This window comes from Nannospalax galili, unplaced genomic scaffold, assembly GCF_000622305.1.
Source record: "Nannospalax galili isolate Female #2095 unplaced genomic scaffold, S.galili_v1.0 scaffold253, whole genome shotgun sequence".
NCBI lineage: Eukaryota > Metazoa > Chordata > Mammalia > Rodentia > Spalacidae > Nannospalax > Nannospalax galili.
In genome coordinates this window covers 2,012,813-2,035,985 of record NW_008335287.1, presented here as the reverse complement: position 1 = coordinate 2,035,985, position 23,173 = coordinate 2,012,813, and the positions used below count along the sequence as shown (strand labels likewise).

Sequence of the window (23,173 nt, the reverse complement as noted above, 5' to 3'; positions counted from 1 at the left end):
ATGCAGAGCAGAGCTAACTGTTTATAAAAACGACCAGTGAAGTTAACCATGGAGCTGGGCTGTGGATCAGCAGTGGAAAGCTTCCCTAGCATAACTGACCCATGTTCCATCCTCCAACCCTACAAAAAAAGAAAAGAAATTAAGCCTGCCTTCCCTCCTTCCTGCCTTCCCTCCTTCCTGCCTTCCCTCCTCCTCCCTTCCCTCCTTCCTGCCTTCCCTCCTTCCTCCCTTCCTCTTTTAAATAGAGAAACGAAAGGTTTTATAATTATTGTTTTTTGAAATTGTCAAAAAGAAAAATTACTTTTTAAAAATATTTAAAGCCAGGTGTGGTTGTGCACACACCTTTAATCCCAGCACTCAAGTGGAAGAGGCAGGTGGATCTCTGTGAGTTCCAGGCCAGCCTAGGGAGTTGAGGTCAGCCAGGGTTACACAAGGAGACCCTGCTTTGGTTCCCACCACTCACAGGGTCCATAACTCCAGTTCAAGGGGATCCAGCGCCCTCTTCTAAACTACATGCACGTGGTGTACTTACATACATGTAGGTAAAATGCTCATACACAGAAATTTTTTAAATTAAAAAAAATTTTTTTAAGTTAGAGAAGATGGCTGGGCGTGGTGGTGCATGCCTTCAGTCCCAGCACTTGGGAGGCAGAGGCAGGTAGATCTCTGTGAGTTTGAGGCCACCCTGGTCTATATAGTGAGTTCCAGGCCAGCTGGGGCGACAGGGAGACCCTATCTCAAAAAGATGAAGAAGAAAAAAAAGTTACAGAAAACAAAAAGGAATTAAGCAAAAAGTTAAAATAACAGAAAACATGAAAGTTTCATAATTTTAAGACTGCCATATATGGCAATTTATGTCTTTAGATTTGATATCTTAGACAACTTTGTTACCCAGACTATCAATATAAAAATTTACATAGGAAAGATACTATTTAACGGTTTTTTTTAAAGAATATCATACATGGATACATTGTACTTATTTTTCCATCCCTCCCCCACACATTAATTATATAAGTCAAGGTGATTCATTGTATTTACATACATGTAGATATCATGTGCTGGTTCTGTTCATCATCCTTCCATGTTCTCTCATGTCACCTGTCTTCTCCCTTCTCCCTATCTCTGAGTTTTTTTTTGTTGTTGTTGTTGTTGTTTTTTGTTTTGGTGATACTAGGTATTGAACCTAAGGCTTCATGCATGTCAGGCAAGTGTTCTGCCATTTGACTCTATCTACCATTCAGCTATACCTCCAGCCCCTGAATTTTTTATTTATTTATTTTTTTGGTCTGTTTGAGACAGGGTCTCCCTGTAGCCTCAGCTGGCCTGGAACTTGCTATGTAGATAGATCTGCCTGCCTCTGCTGGGATTAAATGCATGTGCCACCACACCTGGCTTGAATCTTTTTAATTAAAGAATATCATGTATGGTAATTGGTTGTATTTTCTGTTTCCATTGAATTTTGGTTAAATACAGTCTCTATGCTATAAAAATACAATTATTGTTGTTGTCGATGAAATCCTCTCACAGTCCAAATAACACAAGAGAAATATCATCTGGAGTTTTTAATAATGATTTTTATTTGGGAAAATATTTAACAAAAAAAGGAAAGTGTACTTAACTTGGCAGGTGTGGTACCTCACTCCTGTAATCCTGGTACTTGGGAGCCTGAGGTAGGATTATTACTTTAAGACCAAGGCTAGTCTGGGCTATAGAGGGAGTCCCTGTCTCAAAAAAAAGCAAACAAGGAAAAACATTCTGAATCACTACAGTGCTGAGGTTTCCTATCAGTGTTAGAATACCTGCCTAGCCTTCAGGTAAGTTTTTACTACAATCTCCAACTCTGCAAAGAAAAAAAAAGCTTGACTAGAAATATTTTATAGCCTTGGACTCAGAAACTATTAATTGTATTATGCTTTATTCACAGGTTGTGCCTTGACTGCATTGGTAAAAATGCCATCATTTTAAAAAGTCAAATACCTTTATTACCTCCTAAACTTCTACAGCAAGTACTCAAAAAAATAACATTTTGGACTGCAGCCAATTACCGAAAAGAACAAAGAATCCAAAAAGAAGAAACAGAAAATAAGTATCAGTGGATCAGTGGCCGCTGAATTGCTCTAGGCTTTGTATGTGAAAGCATTTTAATCAGTCTACACATCTACCCTTCCAATTTCGGGCTTTATTTAAAGGATAAAGTTTGAAACAAAAAATGCTCTGTTAACATGATTACATGGTATGGGATATATAAAAAAAGATATAAATGCATTTATCTATATTTATAAATTGGTTTACTTAACAGAATAAGTATTCTTTCTAAAAGTAAGTTCAGTTATAACAGATCTTAACTCAATACACACTGTTTTCTGGAAAGATTGTATAAATTTGGAATTACCCTAAAAACTTCAGAAATCCCCTAACATGAGTGTAGATGAATATATAAAAATACATATTAACTTTCATAAAGAATAAATTTCCTCATTAAGATTACCTAAGTGTTTCCTTAAATAACATTATTACAGCGCTTCTGTCCCTTTGAGTGTGGGAACCGTGCTCAGTTCTGTTTGTATTATCCCTAAGAGCTGTTTTTAAGCATATAAAGTGGAGGTGTATTTATCATACAGGTGTTGAAATATTGGGATGTGATGTAGTAATACCTTTCAAGATGTGTTAAAATATATTTTGCCTTGGAAAAGTGTTTCTAAAGCAATTTTTGTAGGTAACGTGGCATGGTGGTCCACTATTTCTGGCTCTATAAAAGCCCCCAATTTGACCCCATCCTCCTGTACAGAGCTGATGCTCCCAACACCACAGTGTTCAAACTCTAGTATCTTCTCTTGTTTTTAGTGTTACCATTTATCCAGCAGTGGGAAACTGTTCCTTTCTATTCCTCAGAATGGTACTTTTGCCATAGTTGAAGCACTGTCTGTATTATCAGCCATGCCCTTCCCGTAACTTCCTGCTTATGGTTCATTACTGAAAAGTTCAACACATAGCATTATTCCCCACACTGTCACCATGCAAGTTATCTCTGAACTTTAAAATGCTATAAAAATATATTTCTATATTGAAATGTGTATATAATTTATAGTGAATCTTTTTAGTATTTGTTAAATTGTAGATAAATGTTTTATACCTGCTGCATTTTGGATGTGTAAAGCTTCTATTTATGTATTTGGGTATTTTGTTGTTTACATTTTATTTATTGAACAAAGTACACAGAATCGCTGTTTCATAGCTTTGTCAGTATGGACCAATCAGAGGCACTTGTGTAAAAAAATTCAGTGTGTGGTGACAACATGGTTCATCAGGTAGAAGCATTAAGTCCAGTGATCTGAGTTTGATCCCCCACCCCAGTGTAAAGGTGAAAGGAGAGAACTGACTCCATCAAATTGTTCTCTGGCCTCCACATGTATGCTGTGGCATGTGTGCTCACACATACATCATGTACACACACACACAAACACAGTAAAATCGAATAAATAATTTTGATGTGAATTTTTCTTACTATTTTTAGTCTGCATAACAAACTTGGAAAGTAAATTGCACAAGTAATACACTTCTTTGGGGGGCATTATTATGAATTTAAACATTAGCATTTTATAATTAAGGCAAAAATATACCCAAACTTAATCAGATGGCTGGTGATGGGGCAGAATATGATGTCTGGGAATGTATGGAATGGAGGAGGCGGCTGGGGCTCAACATATCTGTCAGATGCACACTCCCAGGGACCTATTCCCATCAGCAAGATCCAATTTCCTAGTTTCCAGCTCCAGATAAGGAGCACCTGTTTCATGAATACAGATACTTTCATATTCAAACCCCAGCATCCCATCCCTAGTGCACATGGTTGTAGCCCTAGCTGGCCTGGAGCTCACAGAGATTCACCTGTCTCTGCCTCCCAGATGCTGAGATTAAAGGTGTGTGCACCATGCTCAGTGAGTCCCCAAAGTCTTAACAAGTCCAAGATCATTCAGAGGTCCTAATTCAAAAGTCTCTGAGGATCAAGACAAAGACTTAGCTGAGTCCCTCTTCCTGGCTTCGGGATATCTAAGCATTGTTCCTAATGATCTAGCTTACAGCAGAGGAGACAGAATCCTGGTCCTGGATTCTGAGCATATCTAGTTTCTGGGGTATCCCTGTGCCCTACCTTAGAATATTCTGGCACCAGCAATCACAAGGTAACAGACATTGGGGTAGAACACCGGGCTGCTGTGGCAGCGTGCAAGTGTCCTGAGCACAGGTGCTGATCTTTGAGTTTGTTCAGCTTTTCACTTCTTGTGAGGATGGTGTGGTGGCTTTTTAGGTTCCTCACAGGCCAGATCAGAAGCTGGAAGTCCCCAAGAATATTTTTTTAGTGAAAGAATGTTGTGCAGACATTCTGTGGTAAGACAGTTAATAGTGTCATTAGTCACTGAATTTCAAATGCCCTATAAGGAACTTTTTAATTGTTTTATCTTTATGAGGACAATCTTATTCTTTCTGAATTTTCTACATTATTATTTATTTACTGTGGGGTGGCACATAAACAGGTCAGAGAATAGCTTGTGGGAATTGGTTCTTCCCTTTCACCATATAGGCACTGAGGATTGAACTTGGGCTGTCCAGCTTGGCAGCATGTACCTTTACTTGCTGAGTTAGCTCTCTGGCTGGAGAATCTTATTCTTAGATTGACTCTAATTTTCTCTATATCTGATAAGATGGAGCAGTTTATAAGCAATGTTTGAAAAGTTAGAGGTCTTCTGTTGCTTTGCTAAGACAACTCAAGGATTTCTAAAATGTTTTTATTTTATGAGTGTTGTGCTTGTACGTATGTAAATACCCCTAAGGGCGTGCTGTACTTGTGGAGGCCAGAAGAGGGTGTTGGATTCCCTGGAACTGGAGTTATGGATGGTTGTTAGCTGCCGTCTGGGTGCTGGGAATTGAACCTGGGTTCTCTGCAAGAGCAACCATTGCTCTTAACCCCGGAGCCAGCTCTCCAGTCCCTGATTTGCATTTTTAAAATAAATCTGCTTAATAGAAGACAGCTAGGTTCGTATGTGCTCTGTATTCAATTTGTTGCCAGATGCTTTTTATTACATTTATTTCTGTGTGTGCATGCATGTGTGCATATATACACACAGAGGCAGAGTTGAGCCGTCTTGCTGGCCCTCATATGTTGTTTTGGTTGACTTATGTGAAGACAATCTGGTGTCACATAGTGTATTTGGCAGGATTCTCTAGAGGAACAGAATTGGCAGAGAGTGTATAATAAAAAGGAATTTACTAGAATAGCTTACACCATGGAGGCTGGGCAGTCCATCAGTGGTCATTTGCACTCAGACAAGACTCAGAACCTGATAGCTGCTGGGTTCTCAAAGCTAGGTGCCTCAGCAGGCCCAACCTGGTGCTGAAGGCCTAGAAGCTTCCTGGAGAGTTGCAGGTCTTCGGTCCACTTTGGAAGGCTGAAGAGGCTGGAGTTAGGGAAGGATGGCAGCAACAGAGCATTAACAGACACTCTCACCAGCAAGCAGCAGAGGCAGGCAGGCAGGCAGGCAACACTGCTTCATCTCTTGAATTCTGTATGATGTGGGCCACCTGCCGGAAGGTGCTGCCTACTCCAGGGTAGGGTCTTCTAGACCCTTCAGCTAATTCTTCCTGGAAATGCCCGCATAAGCCCACTCAGATCCTGTCAGATGACAACCAAGATTAACCATCACACCCAAATATAGTCATGAGCCATAGCACATGTAAACAGACCACAAGCTACATATATATAACAGTGGTTCTCTTGGATGCCACTTAGTGGTGTCATAGCTATGTTTGTGTAAGTATACTTTTTTTTTTGAGACAGTGCCTCATTGTGTAGCCCTGGCTGTCCTGGAACTCACTATGTAGACCAGGCTGGCCTTAAAGTCACAGAGAACAACCTGCCTCTGTCTCCCTAGTGATAGATGGAATCAAAGGTGTGTACCACACTTTATGATTTTCACAAAACCATGATATCATTTGATTGTGTGTTGTTTTAAACTTTCTTTGTTAAGTGACACATGACTGAGTAAAGTTAAAAACAAGATTATCTGCTGGGCGTGGTGGTGCACACCTGTAGTCCCAGCACTTGGGAGGCAGAGGCAGGCGGATCTCTCTGAGTTCAAGGCCAGCCTGGTCTACATAGTGAGTTCCAGGACAGCTCTGGCTACAGGGAGACCCTGTCTCAAAAAGACCAAAAAAAAACAAAACAAAACAAAAAACAAACAAAAAAAAATAACAAAAAACGAAATTATCTAAAGGACCCCTCAATCCTGATAGTAAACACCTGCCACCCTTGTAGGGCATAGTGCTGCTAAGCAGTGTCATTTAGGTGTAAATACAGTTTCATTTTGCAGTATTTTCAGCTTGCCATGGGGTTGGGACTTAACCCTCCCCAAAGCTGAGGAGCAACTATACACATTAGACTAGAGAAAATCTGCATTGATTCATGCACCCAGAGACGTTGCTTATGGTATTGGATCCAGTCTCCCAGAAGCTGTAGCTTCTTTAGGATTCTGACAGACTGTACTGTAGCAACTCAAGTTAGGAATTGTTTATGATTCCACTGGGAATCAAGCAGTGACCTGGTTCAGAGAGACTCTCTGAGCCAGGGTTGGTGGCGCATGCCTTTAATCCCAGCACTCAGGAGGCAGAGGCAGGCGGATCATTGTGAGTTCAAGGCCAGCCTGGTCGCTACATCGCCAGTCCAGCTCTGTGATTCTTTTCTGCCCCACAAATTAAATACATATAACTTAAAAGGCTGCTCAAGCTGGGCATGATGGTGCATGCCTTTAATCCCAGCACTTGGGAGGCAGAAGCAGGTGGATCTCTGTAAGATCAAGGCCAGTCTGATCTACATATCGAGTTTGAGGCTACCCAGGGAAAAAAAAAAAAAAAAAAAAAAAAAAAAAAAAAGAAAAGAAAAAAGACTCTCTGATAAAAATTTGATGAGGATGGGGCTGGTGGAATGGCTCCATAGGTTAAGGGGCTTGCCACCAAGCCTGACAACATGAGTTCAATCCCTAGGACCCAGCACAGTGAAAGGAGAGAAGTGACTCCTTCAAGTTGTCATCTGGCCTCTGCATGTGCACCACAGTACTAGCATGCTCACACCTCTGCCCATGGGAACACATACCCGCATTCACACAGAATTAATAAAATGTGATAAAAATTTTTAAAGATTTTATGATTATTATTATTATTATTATGTCTTTTTGAGACAGGGTCTCCCTGTAGCCCCAGCTTGGCTTGGAACTCACTATGTAGGCCAGGCTGGCCTTGAACTCACAGAGATCTGCCTGCCTCTGCCTCCTGAGTGCTGGGATTAAAGGCATGCACCACCAGGCCCAGCACAAATTTATTATTATAAAACATTTCTCAGTCTATTCATGAGTCCACATCTTTCCCATTACCATAGCAACACACACAAGTCCACATTGTACCTGTGACAAGTATATTCTGAGAGCTCCTGTTGGGGAAGTAGAATTGAGAACAAAATATCACCGGGCATGGTGGTGCACACCTTTAACCCCAGCAGAGGCAGGAGTATCTCTGTGAGATGGAGACCAGCCTGGTCTACACTAGGAGAAAGGGGCTGGAGTGATGGCTCAGCAGTTAAGAACACTGGCTGCTCTTGCAGAGGACTGGGGTTCAATTCCCAGCTCCTACATGTTGTCTAACAACGTTCTGTAACTCCAGTTCCAGGGGATCTGATACCTTCTTCTGACCTCTGTGGGCATTGCACCACATAGGTGCACTTACACTCATACATGTAAGATAAAAATATTTAAAAAGTACAATTTCATAATGCTACTTTTATTCTTTATAATAGACATAATTGTTATGCCCTTCAGAGCACTAAAACTATATTAATAATTAAGTTATTCTGGCAGGCATAGTGAATTGAAAACGTTCAAGATTCTATTCATCTAATTTTTATTTTCATCCCAAGAAATGCTCTGTAAGCATGTTGTTATAGATTTGATTCTGATGTCAATACTCCAAAGTCTTAAAAGTTCTATGTTCTTGAACAGTGCTGTTTAGTATGCAAACCACAAAGAAAGAAAACATTTCACTTTGTTTCATGTGCAGGGACTAAAGAATGCTCTTCTGTGTATGGTGTATATGTTTAGGGGGTTCATATGCACACTGATCCTGGGTGTCTTCCTCAGTTGCTCTCCCTTATTTTTGAGACGGGGGTCTCTCACTGAACCTGGAGCTCATTGATTTAGCCAGGATGGCCAGATAGTGAGCTCTAAGGGCCTGCCTGTCTCTGCCTGCCCAGTGCTGGGATTTCAGATACTTCTGCGAGTTCTGGGGATCTGAACTCAGGTCTTCATGCTCGTACAGCTAGCACTTTACCAACAGGGCCATCTTCTCAGGCCTCTTATTTGACAGTATCACTCTGTAGCCCAGCCTGCTCTCAAAGTCATGGCAAACTCCCTGCCTCAGCCTCCCAAGATGTTGGAATTGAAAATAACTTTTTACATTTGGATATATTATTTTTTTAGATTAAATTTCAGTGACTTAGTTCCAAATATCTACATTTCTTACAAAATTATGGCAAGTTATAGTAGTCTTGCTGTACATTTTAGAGGATGGAGAGATGACTCATTGCTTAAGAGCACTTTCTGCTTTTGCAGAGAACATGGGTTTGGTTTCCAACACTCACATCCAGTGGCTCACAGCTGCCTATAATTCCAGTTCCAAGGGATCTGGTGCCCTCTTTTGGCCTCTGTGGATATGGCACTCATGTGGTGCACATACAAACAAGCAGGCACACATATTAAAAAAAAAAAAAAAAGATGGGATAGTGGTGCATGCCTTTAATTTCGGCATTCTGGAGGCAGAGACAGGTTGCTCATTGTACATTTAAGGCCACCTTGGTCTGCAGAGTGAGTTCCAGGACAGCCAGGGCTACATAGTGAGACCCTGTCTCAAAAACAAAAAAACAAAAAAAACCCAAAAACCCCCAAACCAAAAACTAACCCTAAACCCCCCACAAATCCATATAATATAATATATATAATATATATATATATATGATCTTTTACATTTTAAACCACTGTTTTCCTTTTAGACAGGGTTTCATTTTACAGCTGCCATGGAATTCACTGTTAACCAGGCTGGCCTCACACTCATAGAGATCCGTCTGCCTCTGCCTCCCAAGTGCTGGATTAAAGGCCCATGCCACCACACCTGGCTCCTATTCCACTTTTTACTGCTTTAAAAGCCTGTGACTGATAAACCCTGTCACTAAGTCCTTTTATAGTTACTTTTTTTTTTTTTGGTCTTTTTGAGACAGGGTTTCCCTGTAGCCCCAGCTGTCCTGGAACTCACTATGTAGACCAGGCTGGCCTTGAACTCACAGAGATCCACCTGCCTCTGCCTCCCGAGTGCTGGGATTAAAGGCGTATGCCACCACGCCCGCCTATAGTTACTTTTTATAGTCAGCCTTACACAGAAAGCTTAGAAGAGTGCTGGGATGTAGCTCACTTGGTAGAGTGCCTAGCATGTACAAGGCCTTGGGTTTGATCCTCAGCACTGCATAAAGCAGATGTGGTGGTGCACACCTGGAATCTCAGTACTATGGAGGTAAAGGCAGAAGAATCAGAAGTTCAAGGTCACCCTCAGATACAAAGTTTGAGGCCAGCCCGAGGTTACCTTCCTTGAAGCCTTTTGTGAATCATATGTGCTAGCCTGTGTTGGCCCTATGCTCAACTTACCTCTACCCCACCTACTCCCATCGGAAAGTGTAGACACCTGGGGCTGCTCTGGGCAGGAGAACAAAGCTTCAGAGCATCCAGGATGCGGTCCATTGTGGTGACCAGCTCTTTATGATTCCCTAAGATAAGCATTTTATTCTCTTTGAACATCTTGAGCTTGCTGGCCACCACCTGCTCACTCAGCCTTCACCACTGACTTCATCACCAGCTCTTGACCTGTACATATCAGAGCCCTTCATCTTTAGTCTTCTCCCTGGACTGCAGCACCAGTCTCACTGGCCTCATCCTTGTGCTCAGTCTCCAGGCTCTTCTTGCTCTCCTGTCTGTTTGAGAGTAGAGGCGACCCGGGACTCTGTATCCACCGACAGTCAATCAAAGTGGTGGTAGCAGCCTAACTTCTTGTGGATCGGGGTGAAGACTTGCTCTGTGATGCAAGCTACCTTCATCCTGGCTTCAGTGGCGGGATCCTCTATGATGGAAAATTTCAGGATAATGAAAAACAGGACGTGAAAGGCGGCCACCACCAACAGTACGAGCACCAAGCTGATGTCACGAATGTGCTGCTCGACCAGATTTTTCTTTTTTAAATTTTGGTTCATCGTTTTCTTTCATTTACTTTTGTGTCATGTCCGTATATGGGTGCACGTGTTCATGTGGGTGCGTGTGGAGGGCACAGGTCAGATGACCAGTACAAGATGTTTTCCAGCCCAGCTTTATTTTAAAGCCAAGGAATCAAGTTTAGATTATTCGTAATTAATAAAAGATTTTTTTAAAGCCTTATCGGAACGTTGTTAGACCAAACTGTAGAGACCCAGGAGTCCTTCCCAAGGGTGGGCGGTTAGGCTTGCGAACTGTCCAGGTCAGGGGCGGCTGCAACTCGGGTTTGGAAACCGCCCAGGTAGATCGCGGGTGGCGAAGGCCGCGGCGCGAGGGCTGGTGGGCCCGGGGATAGGCGGCCCGCTGAGGCTGAGACCCGGACCTCACGAACAGCCCTGAGAACGCCCCAACACCAGAAGAGAAAAAAGCCCGGCGACTATTGCGAAGCTAGCCCACGGCTGCGACTCCTCCCGCAGGGCCGTGAGCAGGCCAGGAGGACCCAGCGGCGGGGGAACCGGACAGCAGGAGGACCAGGCGCCGGGGGGAAACGGAGCAGCAGAGGACGGCGGGGGCGCTCGCGTGACTGCGCTTCCGGAGTGCGGGGGCGGTGTCAGCTGCGGGCTGCTTCCGGCCCCGGCGTAAACAAGGCTCCAGAGGCCGGAGGCGGGGCGGACTGCGAGTGTGAGCCGTCGGATCGGCCGTTCTCCCTCCGGGAAGCAGTCCTGACTCCGTGGCGTTTCCCTGCGCCTGTTGCGAGCAGTTGCCCGCACTAGAGCCGGCTCTGGGTCGGAGGGCCGAGGCGCTGCGCGGGAGTGAGGCTGGCCTCCTGCCCTGGCTGCGCGCCGCGGTGCCCTGCTCTGCTTTCCTTTGTCTCTCTTGCGTCCCCGGCTGGAGCGAGCTCGGTGCACAGGAGGGCCGCCTCAAGATGGCTGATGGCAACGAGGATGCTCGGGCGGACGACCTGCCAGGCCCGGCTTTCGAGAGCTACGAGGCCATGGAGCTGGCCTGCCCGGCCGAGCGCAGCGGCCACGTCGCCGTTAGTGACGGGCACCACATGTTTGTCTGGGGCGGCTACAAGGTCAGTGGGGCCGGGCGGTTCCACTAGCGGCTGCCTCCGCCTGTTCGCTACTGCTGTTTGCTGGAGGGCGTCTCCCTCGCCGGCTAGCTGGTCTCCAGGCTTCGGAGCAGTTGTCAGACCAGCTTTGCGCTCACCGCGCCTGGCGTTGTTGCCTTCGGAGCCACGTTACCAACAAGGCGCTGTTAATGTGGGTTGGGCGGCGCGTGACCACGGTCCAAGTTATTGAGCAGGGTGGAGAGGAGAGGCGGCGGTGTGCGAGAGCCACTCAGACCCGTTGCCAGGGCCACATGAGGACTTTACCTCCCCACTTGGAACCACTTGGCTTACACATACGTTACCGTTGCCCACTGTATGGGCCCAGGCTGCAGGTATCTCAGTCCTCAACCTTCCTGCCTGGTTAGTTGGCAGTACCAGCTACACCTGTGCAGATGCCCATCACCCTATTGCTTGAAGGCAGGGCCATTTTCCTACTGGTTTCAGCTGAGAAGGGACTGAAGTTTTTCAGAAGTGCCCACTACGAAAATTAATGTAAAATTTCCACCAGTAATCAATAAATCCCTAGCAACATATGTCATCGACGTGCAGTTCTTTAGTCTTCTAAAGAAACAATGTGACTGATTATCTGTTTATAGTCAGTTGCACTGTTTGTCTTACCCTGAACTGGTGTCTCCTGTTTAAAGCCGTGCTCACTGGTTCTACTGAACTGGATTTAGAATTCCACAGTATGCTATGGTTCTAGGATTTCATTTGGTGGAATGGGTCCGATCCATTCTACCCCCCCCCCCCTTTTTTTGGTCTTTTTGAAACATGGTTTTCCTGTAGCCCCAGCTGGCCTGGAACTCACTTTGTAGACTAGGCTGGCCTGGAACTCAGAGATCCCCTTGGCAGCTGCCTCCCAAGTGCTGGGACTATAGGCGTGGGCCACCACGCCTGGCTCCATTCTACCCTTTTATTTTTTTTTATTTCTTTTAGTCTTTCTGAGACAGGGTCTCCCTGTAGCCCCAGCTGTCCTGGAACTCACTATGTAGACCAGGCTGGCCTTGAACTCACAACAGAGATCTGCCAGCCTCTGCCTCCCGAGTGCTGGGATTAAAGGCCCGGCCATACCCTTTAATTTTAAAGTGGACATCCCCCACCCCCATGGCATGAAATCTAGTTTTCTACACCTGTACTTTGGGTAATTTGCTCTGAAACTCTACAGTTTATTTTAGGGGACTTGGTGACCTGATCATAATGGACCATTTTTGAGATTTTACCAATTTTAATGTGCCATGTTTTCCCTAGCCTACAGTGAATAGGTATTTAGAGGGTACTTGATTGGTGTGTGGAACTTCGAGGGAGGGAACAGATATGTAGTGACCATTATTAAAATGTCAGTCACACTTCAGTTTAAACTACTGTATTCATAATTCTGTTGTAAAAACCAACATCGAGGAAATGTGATATTTTTTCCTCCTTTTCTTTTTGTACTTCTGAGACAATTCCTTGTAGCCGAAGTTGGTCTTTTACTTTAAATTTTTTATTTAATGTGTGTTTTACCTACATATATGTAAGTGGACCATGTGAATGCAGTGTCCACAAAGGCCAGAAGAGGGGCTTGGTTCCTCTGGAACTGGAGTTACAGATCTTTGTTAGCTAACAACTACCAAGTGGGTGCTGGGAATCCAACCCTGGGTCCTCTGCAAAAAAAAAAACAAAAAACAGCAAGTGCACTTAAACCTGTTTCTCTAGCTCCTGGCCTTGAACCCTTGATTTTTGGATTTCCAATTCCCAGAATGTTCACATGGGAATGGGACTTCTTGGGGGTGTGGGGAAGTTGTCAGGGTGGAAAACTTAAGAATGTGGGTTTGGGAGTTCTGGACAGAAGGAAGAACCACGATCACAGAAGTATATGGTACCAAAACCACAGTCATCCACACTTGTCTGGAACCCTGATGGTAAGCACAGGAAGTCCTTGGAGACTGTTTCATAGGTAATAAACTGGCTTCTTTCACAGCAGCCAGATTTCCTCCCCAAGTCAGGTTGGTCTGCCCATCCCTTTTGCTTCTCTTACCACTTCAGTGGCAGGACAGAAATAGTTACATGGCTAGCATCTCCATTACTGTGTGCTTAATATTCAGACTTATTGGACCCTGACTCATTTTCAGTGAACTGTGGTTTACTGTGGTGTCAGGGTCAGAAAGTACCTGGGAGGATCCAAGGCTGCAGTCAGGCAGTAGTCTAGGGAAAGGAAGATTCCTGGTTGCATCATTGCTTCTTTAATAACCCTAGGCAAATTATACTTTAAAAACCCATTTTCTTGTAATGCCAACTATTTTTTGTTGTGAGGATTAAATAGAGCAGCATAGACACATGGTAAACCGTGGGTCTTTGTAAGGAGTTAGTACCTGAAGGGAAATAGAAAAGAACAAGGAATGTAAGAGTTTTCAATTAGACTCAGTATTTGCATATTTGTAGTTCCACCATCAGAGAAAAATGGGATGAAAGAAAAGCTTGGCTAGAACACCCTGTTAGCACCCAGGCCCTTGAACAGTGTGCTGCTGGTCATGACCCAAGTCTTCCAAAGTCATAGAGCTGAAATGAGGTGCGTGGTCCCTACATGCTACATATGGCTTTAGAGATTCCTCAGAGGACCCCTGACACCTGTGCTACTTGCATGTGCTGTGTCAAAAGACCGAAGGGCTGTCTATATTAAGCATGAGTTTGTGGTAGGGTCCTGGAAGATTAATAATAAGTCTATAAAAATTTTATGACCAAGATCATGCATAATTAGTCCTTAAAGTATCATTTATATTTGCAATCTCTGATTCTTCGTAGAGTAATCAAGTGAGAGGATTATATGACTTTTATCTGCCCAGAGAAGAACTATGGATCTACAACATGGAGACTGGAAGATGGTAATTGAATATTGGGTGGGGGCTGACACTCTTAAAAACTTGAAATAAGGTTGCAGTGGAAGTTGAAAACTTATTTTAATGAATAAAAATGTTGGGATTAAGGATGTTAAGTTGTCTGTATAGTCTGAAAATAACATTCTAGTTAAGATAACTTGCTGAATTTAGTAAATACTAGATATTCTGAAAACCTTAGAAGTTTCTAGTTAGGGCTCTGTAAAGTACCAAGAAGTAAATATAAAGAACCTGGAGTGGAAAGATACTAAAAGTTCTATATACAATTTTTAGTTGTCTGTTGTTTAGTATCTAGACTAAGAAGAGGATTTTACATGACTTGCAATTTTATCTGCTCAAAAATTTATGCAACTCTTTTTAAAAATAGTATTTTCTGGGATGTTGTTATAAAAAGTGGTAAAGTGCTTGCTTCCTAGGCATGAGGCCTTAGGTTTTATCACCACCACCAGGGGAAGAAAAAAATGGTTGGTTCTGTTTAAAATAAAAATGAACTTAAAGTTGGGCATGGTAGTGCATGCCTCTAATCCTAGCACTCAGGAGGCAGAGGCAGGTGGATCTCTGTGAGTTCAAGGCCAGACTGGTCTACATAGGGAGTTTCAGGCCAGCTGGGGCTACAGGGAGACCCTGTCTCAGAAAGGAAAAAAAGAAAAAAGAACTTAAGTTTTCTTCTATATAAACTGGTGATAATCTGAAAGAGTCCTTTGCCAGTCTACTAGTAGTAGTAATCAAGGGCGTTATTAGTAGACTTGATGTGTTTCTCAAAATATTGGGGTAGCCTTTTGGGGGATTCATAAAGTAGTTTTCCCTGTAGTTTGTTTTATGAGAACTTTATGCTTAAAAACAAACGAAACGTTTTTCTTTACTATCTTTTTTTTTTTTCCCATTTGTATGCATGTATTGCCTGCATGTATGAAGTGCACCCATGTCATACAATGCCCATGGAGGTCAGAAGAGGGTGTTGGATCCCCTAGAACTGGAGTTACAGACAGTTGTTAGCTGCCATGTGAATGCTTGGATCTGAACCTGGGTCTTCTGTAAGAACATTCACTGTTCTTATCCGCTGAGCCATCTCAATTTAACTTATAAAAAAATTTATTGAGAATTTCATATAAGCATATAAGGAGTTTTGATCAAATCCATGCCCACTCACCCTCTCCAAGTCCTCACATATCCCCCCCATCACTTTCTCCAGAACAACTTCATGTATTCTCTCTTTTTTTTTTTTTTTTTTGGTCTTTTTGAGACAGGGTCTCTTTGTAGCCCCATCTGTCCTGGAACTCCCTATGTAGACCGGGTGGGCTTTGAACTCACAGAGATCCGCCTGCCTCTGCCTCCCAAGTGCTGGGCTTAAAGGCATGCGCCTGGCTTTTTTTTTTTTTAAATGGGGCTTTTTGCTACTCTTAACATTTCCCCCCTCTGAAGAGGTAACCCTAAAATCTTTTAAGGATTAGATAAGAGCTCAGCATCTTTTTTACTGTTGATCTTAGAACCAGAAATGGCAGTCTACTTGATTTTTAAATAGGTCAGGATTATTTCTGTAAATAGCAAATCAGTGCAAATACAAGCTATTAATCTTTTTTTTCAGAGGAAAGGACTGGAAATTTATAAAAGTATAATTCCCAATAGAGGAATTCTTCATATTTCCCAAGATTAAGAATTTAGGGGCTGGAGAGATGGTTCAGTGGTTAAGAGCACTTTCTGTTTTTACAGAGGATTGGGTTCCTAGAAACCACATGGCAGTTATTGGCTAACAAGCCACCTATATAACTCCAGTTTCTGGGGATATGACACCCTCTTCTGCCTCTTCTGGCCTCCGTGGGCATTGCACAACCCTGGTGCACTTAGGCAAAAACACTAATACACATAAGATATAAATAATTTAAAGATTAAAAAACTAGGAGCTGGAGAGTTGGCTCAGCGGTTAAGAGCACCAACTGCTCTTGCAGAGGACCCAGGTTTGATTCCCAGCACCCACATGGCGGCTACGAACCATCCTTAACTCCAGTTCCAGGTGAATCCGAAGCCGCCTTCTGACCTCTGCGGAAATGCACGACACGGGTGCACTCACATACATGCAGGCAATACATTCATACACATAAAATTTAAAAAAAAAGATTAAAAACTAAGCCTGTGTCAAACTAAGCAAAGATAAAGTGATAATAACTGCATCTAGAAGTACAGGCAGGAGGCCTTAAATATACTATTAATAATTGTGACTCTCTAAAGGTATGGTGGTACATACCTTTAATCCCAACACTTGGGAGGCAGAGGCAGGCAGGTTTCTGTGAGTTCAAGACCAGCTTCATAGTGAGACCTTGTCTTAAAACATACTCATACATATACACACATATCATGAATCTCTGATTCGTTCTTTTTTGGTCTTTTTGAGACAGGGTCTCCCTGTAGCCCCAGCTGTCCTGGAACTCACTGTGTAGACCAGGCTGGCCTTGAACTCACAGAGATCTACCTGCCTCTGCCTCCCAAGTGCTGGGACTATAGGCGTGAGCCACCACACTGGCTTTTCTTAGTTTTAAAACTTAGATTCAAAAATGAGTTGATAAAAAGAAAGCATTCATAAGTACCTGGCAGATAATAAATAACCAATCACGACTGAAGCATGAGATTTATTTAAATGGCTAAAAAGTGACTGAATAAACAGTATCTATTGAATTAATCTGCCAACACTGGGAATGTTGAAGTTTTCCTTTTGGGTTTTGGCCTACTTAAAAATGAAACAGGTGGGAAGATGTCTCAGTAGATAAAAGGTGCTTGCCACTAAGCCTGACACCTGGGCTCCATCCCCAGAACCTACATGGTAGAAGAAGAGAACCAGCTCCTGCAAGTTGTCCTTTGACCTCCACAGGTATGCTGTGACATGGGTACACACACACAGACACATGAATGTAAAACAAAATCCAAAAGAGCCAGTTACAACCATGTAAATAAAAAGCAAACTATTTAGAGAGATGGTTCATAAAATGTTTGACAGGCTTTCAGAACCTCTTAATTCTGCTTGTGTACAAGACCACCTCCACTGTGTGTGGAACAGGTAAGAGGGGGAAAGCTCATTCCTTTGCCTTTGCTATTGTAGGGATGTAAATAGAAGAATTCATACTATATTTTTACCTTTCGTAAAACTTATATTCACCCTTCCCCCCTTAGGAAAAAACTCAACACTGAAGGTGATGTTCCTCCTTCTATGTCGGGAAGCTGTGCTGTGTGTGTAGACAGGGTGCTGTACTTGTTTGGAGGACACCATTCAAGGGGCAATACAAATAAGGTTAGTGTTTTCCAAGGGCTATGGTTCAAGGCAATTTTGTCCTTCCTTACTTTCAGACCACCTCAGATTTCTAACCTTAGACTTGTTCTTATTTGTATTCCAGTTGAATACGTACTTGATTGTGGTGTGAATGTGCATTTTAGTATTTACCAGCCTGGGCTTACCTAGACCTTTTGTAAAATCAATTTATGATGGCAACCTATGTGCTCTCTTAACCATGAGTAGTAGGTCAATGTTAATAGAAAAAAAAAATTTTTTTTTTTTAAATACTGAATTGAGACAGGGTCTCCCTGTAGCCCCAGCTGGCCTTGATCTCACTGAGCTCTGCCTGCCTTTGCCTTCCGGGTGCTGGGATTAAAGGTGTGCACTACCACACCTGGCTAATAGTAGAAAAAAATTTAAAAGAACATTATAGACACAGAATTTGGAGAGGATAAAGATGAACTCAGAAGAACATAGGGATAAATTAATGCTGAAAAAAAATTTAAACAGTAACATTGCTCTAATGTGTCTCCCTAAGACATTGCTGTTCAGATTTTGGCTATATTTTTTACCAAATAGGAAAAAGGATGTCAGCTCTCTTCAGGCAAATAAAAGACAAATGATGTTTCAGAAAGGTACATAGCATATAGATAGACTCCTATCAGTTCATTTATTTTCAACTTAGTAAGCACCTTGTATGCTGAGTACAAAGCCGTTGGAGACATAAAGATGGACGATACATTTCCAACCTCAGGAGGTCACATTTGGAAGGAACACATAAAAGAAAATGGCTTAAATGAGTGCAGTACATCCATCTTATTGTAAGAGGTACCAAGCCTGGTGCACAATAACAACTCTGATTTTGGAAGTAATTGATGTTGAGCTTGTAAGATGGGGGAAAACAAATGCTTACCCAAGAGGTCATGCTTGAATTGAATAAGAACCGTCAGTCCGGCGTGGTGGCGCATGCCTTTAAGCCCAGCACTTGGGAGGCAGAGGCAGGTGGATCTTTGTGAGTTCAAGGCCAGCCTGGTCTACATAGTGAGTTCCAGGACAGCTGGGGCTACAGGGAGACCCTGTCTCAAAAAGACCAAAAAAAGAAAAATAAAGAACCGTTAGTCACGGCACAGAGACACGCAGACATGTCTTATTCGAGGAAACATGAGGAACAGATGGCTGAAATGGTTTCAAACTGTTCCTAGAAATTAGGGATTTCTGGCTGGAGAAATGGCTCAGCGGTTAAAAACACTGGTTGTTCTTGCAGAGGACCCGGGTTTGAATTCTAGCACCCACATGGCAGCTAACAGCTGTCCAGACATAACTCCAGTCCCCGGGGATCTGACAGCCTCTTCTGACCGCCTCAGGCATTGCATGACACAGGTGCACTTAACCTACACACAGGCAATACATGTATATACATAAAATAAAAATAACAAAATTTGAAAATTAAAAAAAGAAAAAACTAGGGACTTCTTTGAGCTACCTGGGAAGAGCACATGGTGTGAGGTAAGCTCCAGAAAACCCCTTCTTTCCCTGTCTAAACACACAGACAAGGGGAGGAAAAGTAACTGACACAACCTGAAGCTTAGGGAGAGAAACTGGTTTGTGGTGGAGGGTGTCACAGAAACAGTAATAGTAACTGAAACAACTAGTTGAGTAGTCTATGTTTGACATTTTAAAAGGAAGCTTGGGTGACTTAGAAAAGTGAAGTGTGTTGTGTGTATGATCAGTTACCTGGATGTGAGCCCTTAGAATGATAGACGAGTATTTAACCTTTATAAGTATTGACTGACCATGTAGCTCCTTGAAGACATTTCTATTAAGGTTGAATTTGAATGTAAATTTGATAAACTTAGTTTTTTGGTAATATGGTCTTGCTATAAATTAAATCAGTAAAATTCACACTGCTTATCCAAGGTTAAGGCAAGATTAGGAGCTTGTGCCAAGATACAAATGAACACATAACCAGTTCCTTTGTCATAAAAGTGTAACTAATGGAAACAAAAGTACTTGAACATCAAAAAAGTGTCATTAGTGATTTATTTACTTTTTTTTTAAAGTACTGTACTTTTTGTTACAAGTTCATAGACTTGACCCAGAACAGTGTAGCAGCCAGTCTGCATTCTTACTCAGTAATACTGAATTAGGTGATGCTTTTATTATCACAATCACACTACAAGTAAATGCTGACATTGTTTTCTGCATAACCAAAACCTAATTGAAATCATTGCTTCTGTGACAGTTCTACATGCTGGATTCAAGGTCTGCAGACAGAGTGTTACAGTGGGAAAGAATTGATTGCCAAGGAATTCCTCCATCGTCAAAGGACAAACTTGGTGTCTGGGTATATAAAAGCAAGTAAGTCAGGAGCACAATAAGTTTGGCCTCTTGTGCAGAATCTGTAGTGCCCTAGTCAGTGAGAATTGTATGCATACAGCATACCACATTAGGGTATGCTCAAATGAAGATGAAGTAAATCAATACATAGCTCATTTAACTTAGCACCTAGAATCTAGCTGATAGTCATGTTAGCCATTATTATGTGAGTTTTGCATATACACAACTTGTACCATTTATCAAGATAAGAAAAATCCCTCCTGTCCTAGCTTATAGGTGCTTGAATATTTAATGTCTTTGTTTTGTATCAAACAGGCTAATATTTTTTGGAGGATATGGATATTTGCCTGAAGATAAAGTATTGGGAACTTTTGAATTTGATGAAACGTCTTTTTGGGTAGGTGAAGTTTCATATTTACACAAGGTGTATTTACTGTGTTGAAATAATACATGTTATTTTTTTATTGCATCTTGAAAATTTAGTGTGTTATATGTAGAGGTCAGAGGACAACTTGGGGGAGTCAGTTCTCTCTACCAGGTGGGGATTGAACTCAGGTCATCAGGCTTGGCAGCAGGCGTCTTGAGTTGCTAAATCATCTCTCCAGCCCACACACGTATCTTATGTTCACTAGTAGTTTTGATCATTTTACTTAATAAATTGGACAAGGGTTGTATAATTTTAAATAACTCTTTTCTCTAGAATTCAAGTCATCCAAGAGGATGGAATGATCATGTACATATTTTAGACACTGACACATTTACCTGGAGCCAGCCCATAACTACTGTGAGTAACTGAAGAGTCTTAACTTGTTAAGAGACCTTGTGCAGACGCTTCATTTGCTTGTAAATAAATCTAGCTTTAAATCAAAACTTAAGTTACTGAAAGATTTGATTTCCTTTCCTTCTTATACAGGTATAATGTGCCAGTCTTTATTTTTTAAAAATAATATACTAACTAGCTTATTCTGACACATCTCAAAAATAGTAAAATTCTCAGTCGTGGCATCAGTTTTTACTATATTTTATATGTATGAGTTTATTGTCTATATGTGTGTAAGTGTACCTGTGTTGTGCAATGTCTGCAGAGGTCAGAAGGTATTAGATCCCCTGGAGCTAGAGTTATCTATGATTGTCAGCCATGATGTGTTAGGTGTTGGGAATGGAACCCAGGTCCTTCACAAGAGCAGTCAGTGCCCTTAACTGCTGAGCCGTCTCTCCAGCCTGGTATCAGCTTTTACAAGCCTGAGTATTTTGGTATATTCTTATCCTACATTCAAAAAAGACAGGTATTTTCCCTGTTTATAAAGTTTATTAAGCTATTCTTACAATTTTTTAATAGGGTAAAGCCCCTTCACCTCGTGCTGCTCATGCTTGTGCAACTGTTGGAAACAAGGGCTTTGTGTTTGGTGGCAGATACCGAGTGAGTACACAGACAGCTTTAATGACTTGCTTTTGGATTCTTCAAAATGATAACTATTTACTTACTCTTTTTTAGGATGTTAGAATGAATGATCTTCACTATCTTAATCTGGATACATGGGAGTGGAGTGAATTGTAGGTATTACTTTGTAACTATTCAGAAGTTTTTCAGGATACAGTTCAAACCCACCTTCCCTATTCCCTATTTGTATATACTGAACATACTCAAAGTTTCTATAATTATGGATTTAAATAAATATGATTACTGGGGGCCTTAAGGAAGGAATTTTATTTTCAGTTTCCATAACTATGTGCCTGGCATAGCATGTGTTTTAAAGTTGATTCTGCCTTCAAAGAACATAGTTCAGTATGAAGTATGTAGTTAATACTGAGAGGCTTTTTTCTTTTGGGCATGTATGTGTACATGATGTGTGCTCATGTGGGTGCATGTTGTATGTGCAGGTACACAAGTGTGAGTGTAGAGGCTAACACTGGAGGATCTTCCTTGAGTACTCTTCCTTATTCATGGAGGCAGGGTCTCAGTAGAACCCCGAGCTTACCAGTATGGCTGGTCTAGTTAGCTTGCTCAGGGGATTTCTGTCTCTGTCTTCCGTGTGCTGAAGTTACGGTGGGGCTACCATGTCCTGGCATTTATGTAGGTGATGGGGATTATTTTAACATTCTTCTTGCTTACATGGCAAGCACTTTACCTGCTGAGCCATGTCCTTAGCTGCACAAGAAGCCCTATCTCCCTTAATAATCACGTACTGAAGTTTAACTTGAGTATTTTCTCTGTGTCTGCTTTAAATAAGTTTGTGTGTGTGCATGCGTGCACATGGAGACTAAAGGACAGCCTGTCCCTGGGATACTGTCCACCTTTTAATTTTGTGTATGTTTTTGAGATGGGGTCTTACACTGCAGTCTGCTATGTAGCCCACACTTGCCTCAAATTTGTGGTAGTTGTCCTATCTCAGCTTCCAAGATGCTGGAATTATAGCTGTGAATCTTTTTTTTTTTTTCCCTAGTCTTTTTGAGACAGGGTCTCCCGGTAGCCCCAGCTGGCCTAAACTCGCTATGTAGGCAGAGATCCACCTGCCTCTACCTCTGGAGTGCTGGGATTAAAGGCATGTGCCACCATGCCCGGTAGGGTGAATCTTGGTTTTTTTATTTTTTTATGAGTGTTTGTGTGTGTATGTGTACTATGTATATGCCTGATGCCCAGAGGTCAGAAGAGGGCCTCAGATCCCCTGGAACTGAGAGTTTTCTAGATGGTCGTGAGTGACCATGTAGATGGCTGGGAACTGAACTCAGGTCCTCTTCTAGTGTTTTTAACTGCTGAGTTATCTTCCAGCCCTGTAAATCCTTTTTTACTTATATTTTATAAAAAATATTTTTATGAGTGTTATGCCTGCATGAATGTAAGTGCACCCATGTCATGCAGTGCCTGTGGAGGACAGAAGAAGCTATCGGATCCCCTGGAACTGGAGTTACAGTTTGTTAGCTGCCATGTGGGTGCTGGGAATCGAACCTGGGTATTCTGCAAGAACAGTGTTCTTAACTGCTGAGCCATCGCTCCAGCCCTCTTTTTAACTTTTGAGTCATGGTCTCTCACTGGCCTGGGATTCACCAAGTAGGCTATGCTGGCTGGAACTCCAGGGATCTGCCCCCATTACCAGAACACAAGCCTGCCTTTAAAAAAAAAAAAAAAAAATGTAGGTGTGCTGGGTATGGTGGCGCATGCCTTTAATCCCAGCACTTGGGAGGCAGAGGCAGGCAGATCTCTGTGAGTTCAAGGCTAGCTGGGACTAGTGACCCTCTCTCAAAAACACACACACAC

At 42.4% G+C, this 23,173-nt stretch overlaps 2 protein-coding genes across 3 annotated transcripts in view; both read left to right on the top strand.

Moving 5' to 3' along the window:
• The window catches only part of Klhdc1 (kelch domain containing 1), a 44,457-nt gene extending 39,559 nt beyond the window's left edge, over positions 1 to 4,898 (top strand). The window contains exon 11 of one of the 2 annotated variants that reach the window (XM_029561982.1): positions 1,925 to 4,898. In XM_029561982.1, the coding sequence (XP_029417842.1) occupies positions 1,925 to 2,111 (187 nt within the window). In that variant the 3' untranslated portion in view covers positions 2,112 to 4,898. The remainder of the gene's footprint in view (positions 1 to 1,924) is intronic. The other variant, XM_008829863.3, reaches the window with a different exon arrangement.
• Positions 4,899 to 10,985: 6,087 nt separating this feature from the next.
• Klhdc2 (kelch domain containing 2) overlaps positions 10,986 to 23,173 on the top strand; it is a 15,549-nt gene continuing 3,361 nt past the window's right edge. The window contains exons 1-8 of the mRNA XM_008829862.3: positions 10,986 to 11,409; positions 14,227 to 14,306; positions 17,481 to 17,598; positions 19,823 to 19,938; positions 20,233 to 20,314; positions 20,618 to 20,701; positions 21,257 to 21,337; positions 21,413 to 21,471. Of these exons, the coding sequence (XP_008828084.1) occupies positions 11,257 to 11,409; positions 14,227 to 14,306; positions 17,481 to 17,598; positions 19,823 to 19,938; positions 20,233 to 20,314; positions 20,618 to 20,701; positions 21,257 to 21,337; positions 21,413 to 21,471 (773 nt within the window). The 5' untranslated portion in view covers positions 10,986 to 11,256. The remainder of the gene's footprint in view (positions 11,410 to 14,226; positions 14,307 to 17,480; positions 17,599 to 19,822; positions 19,939 to 20,232; positions 20,315 to 20,617; positions 20,702 to 21,256; positions 21,338 to 21,412; positions 21,472 to 23,173) is intronic.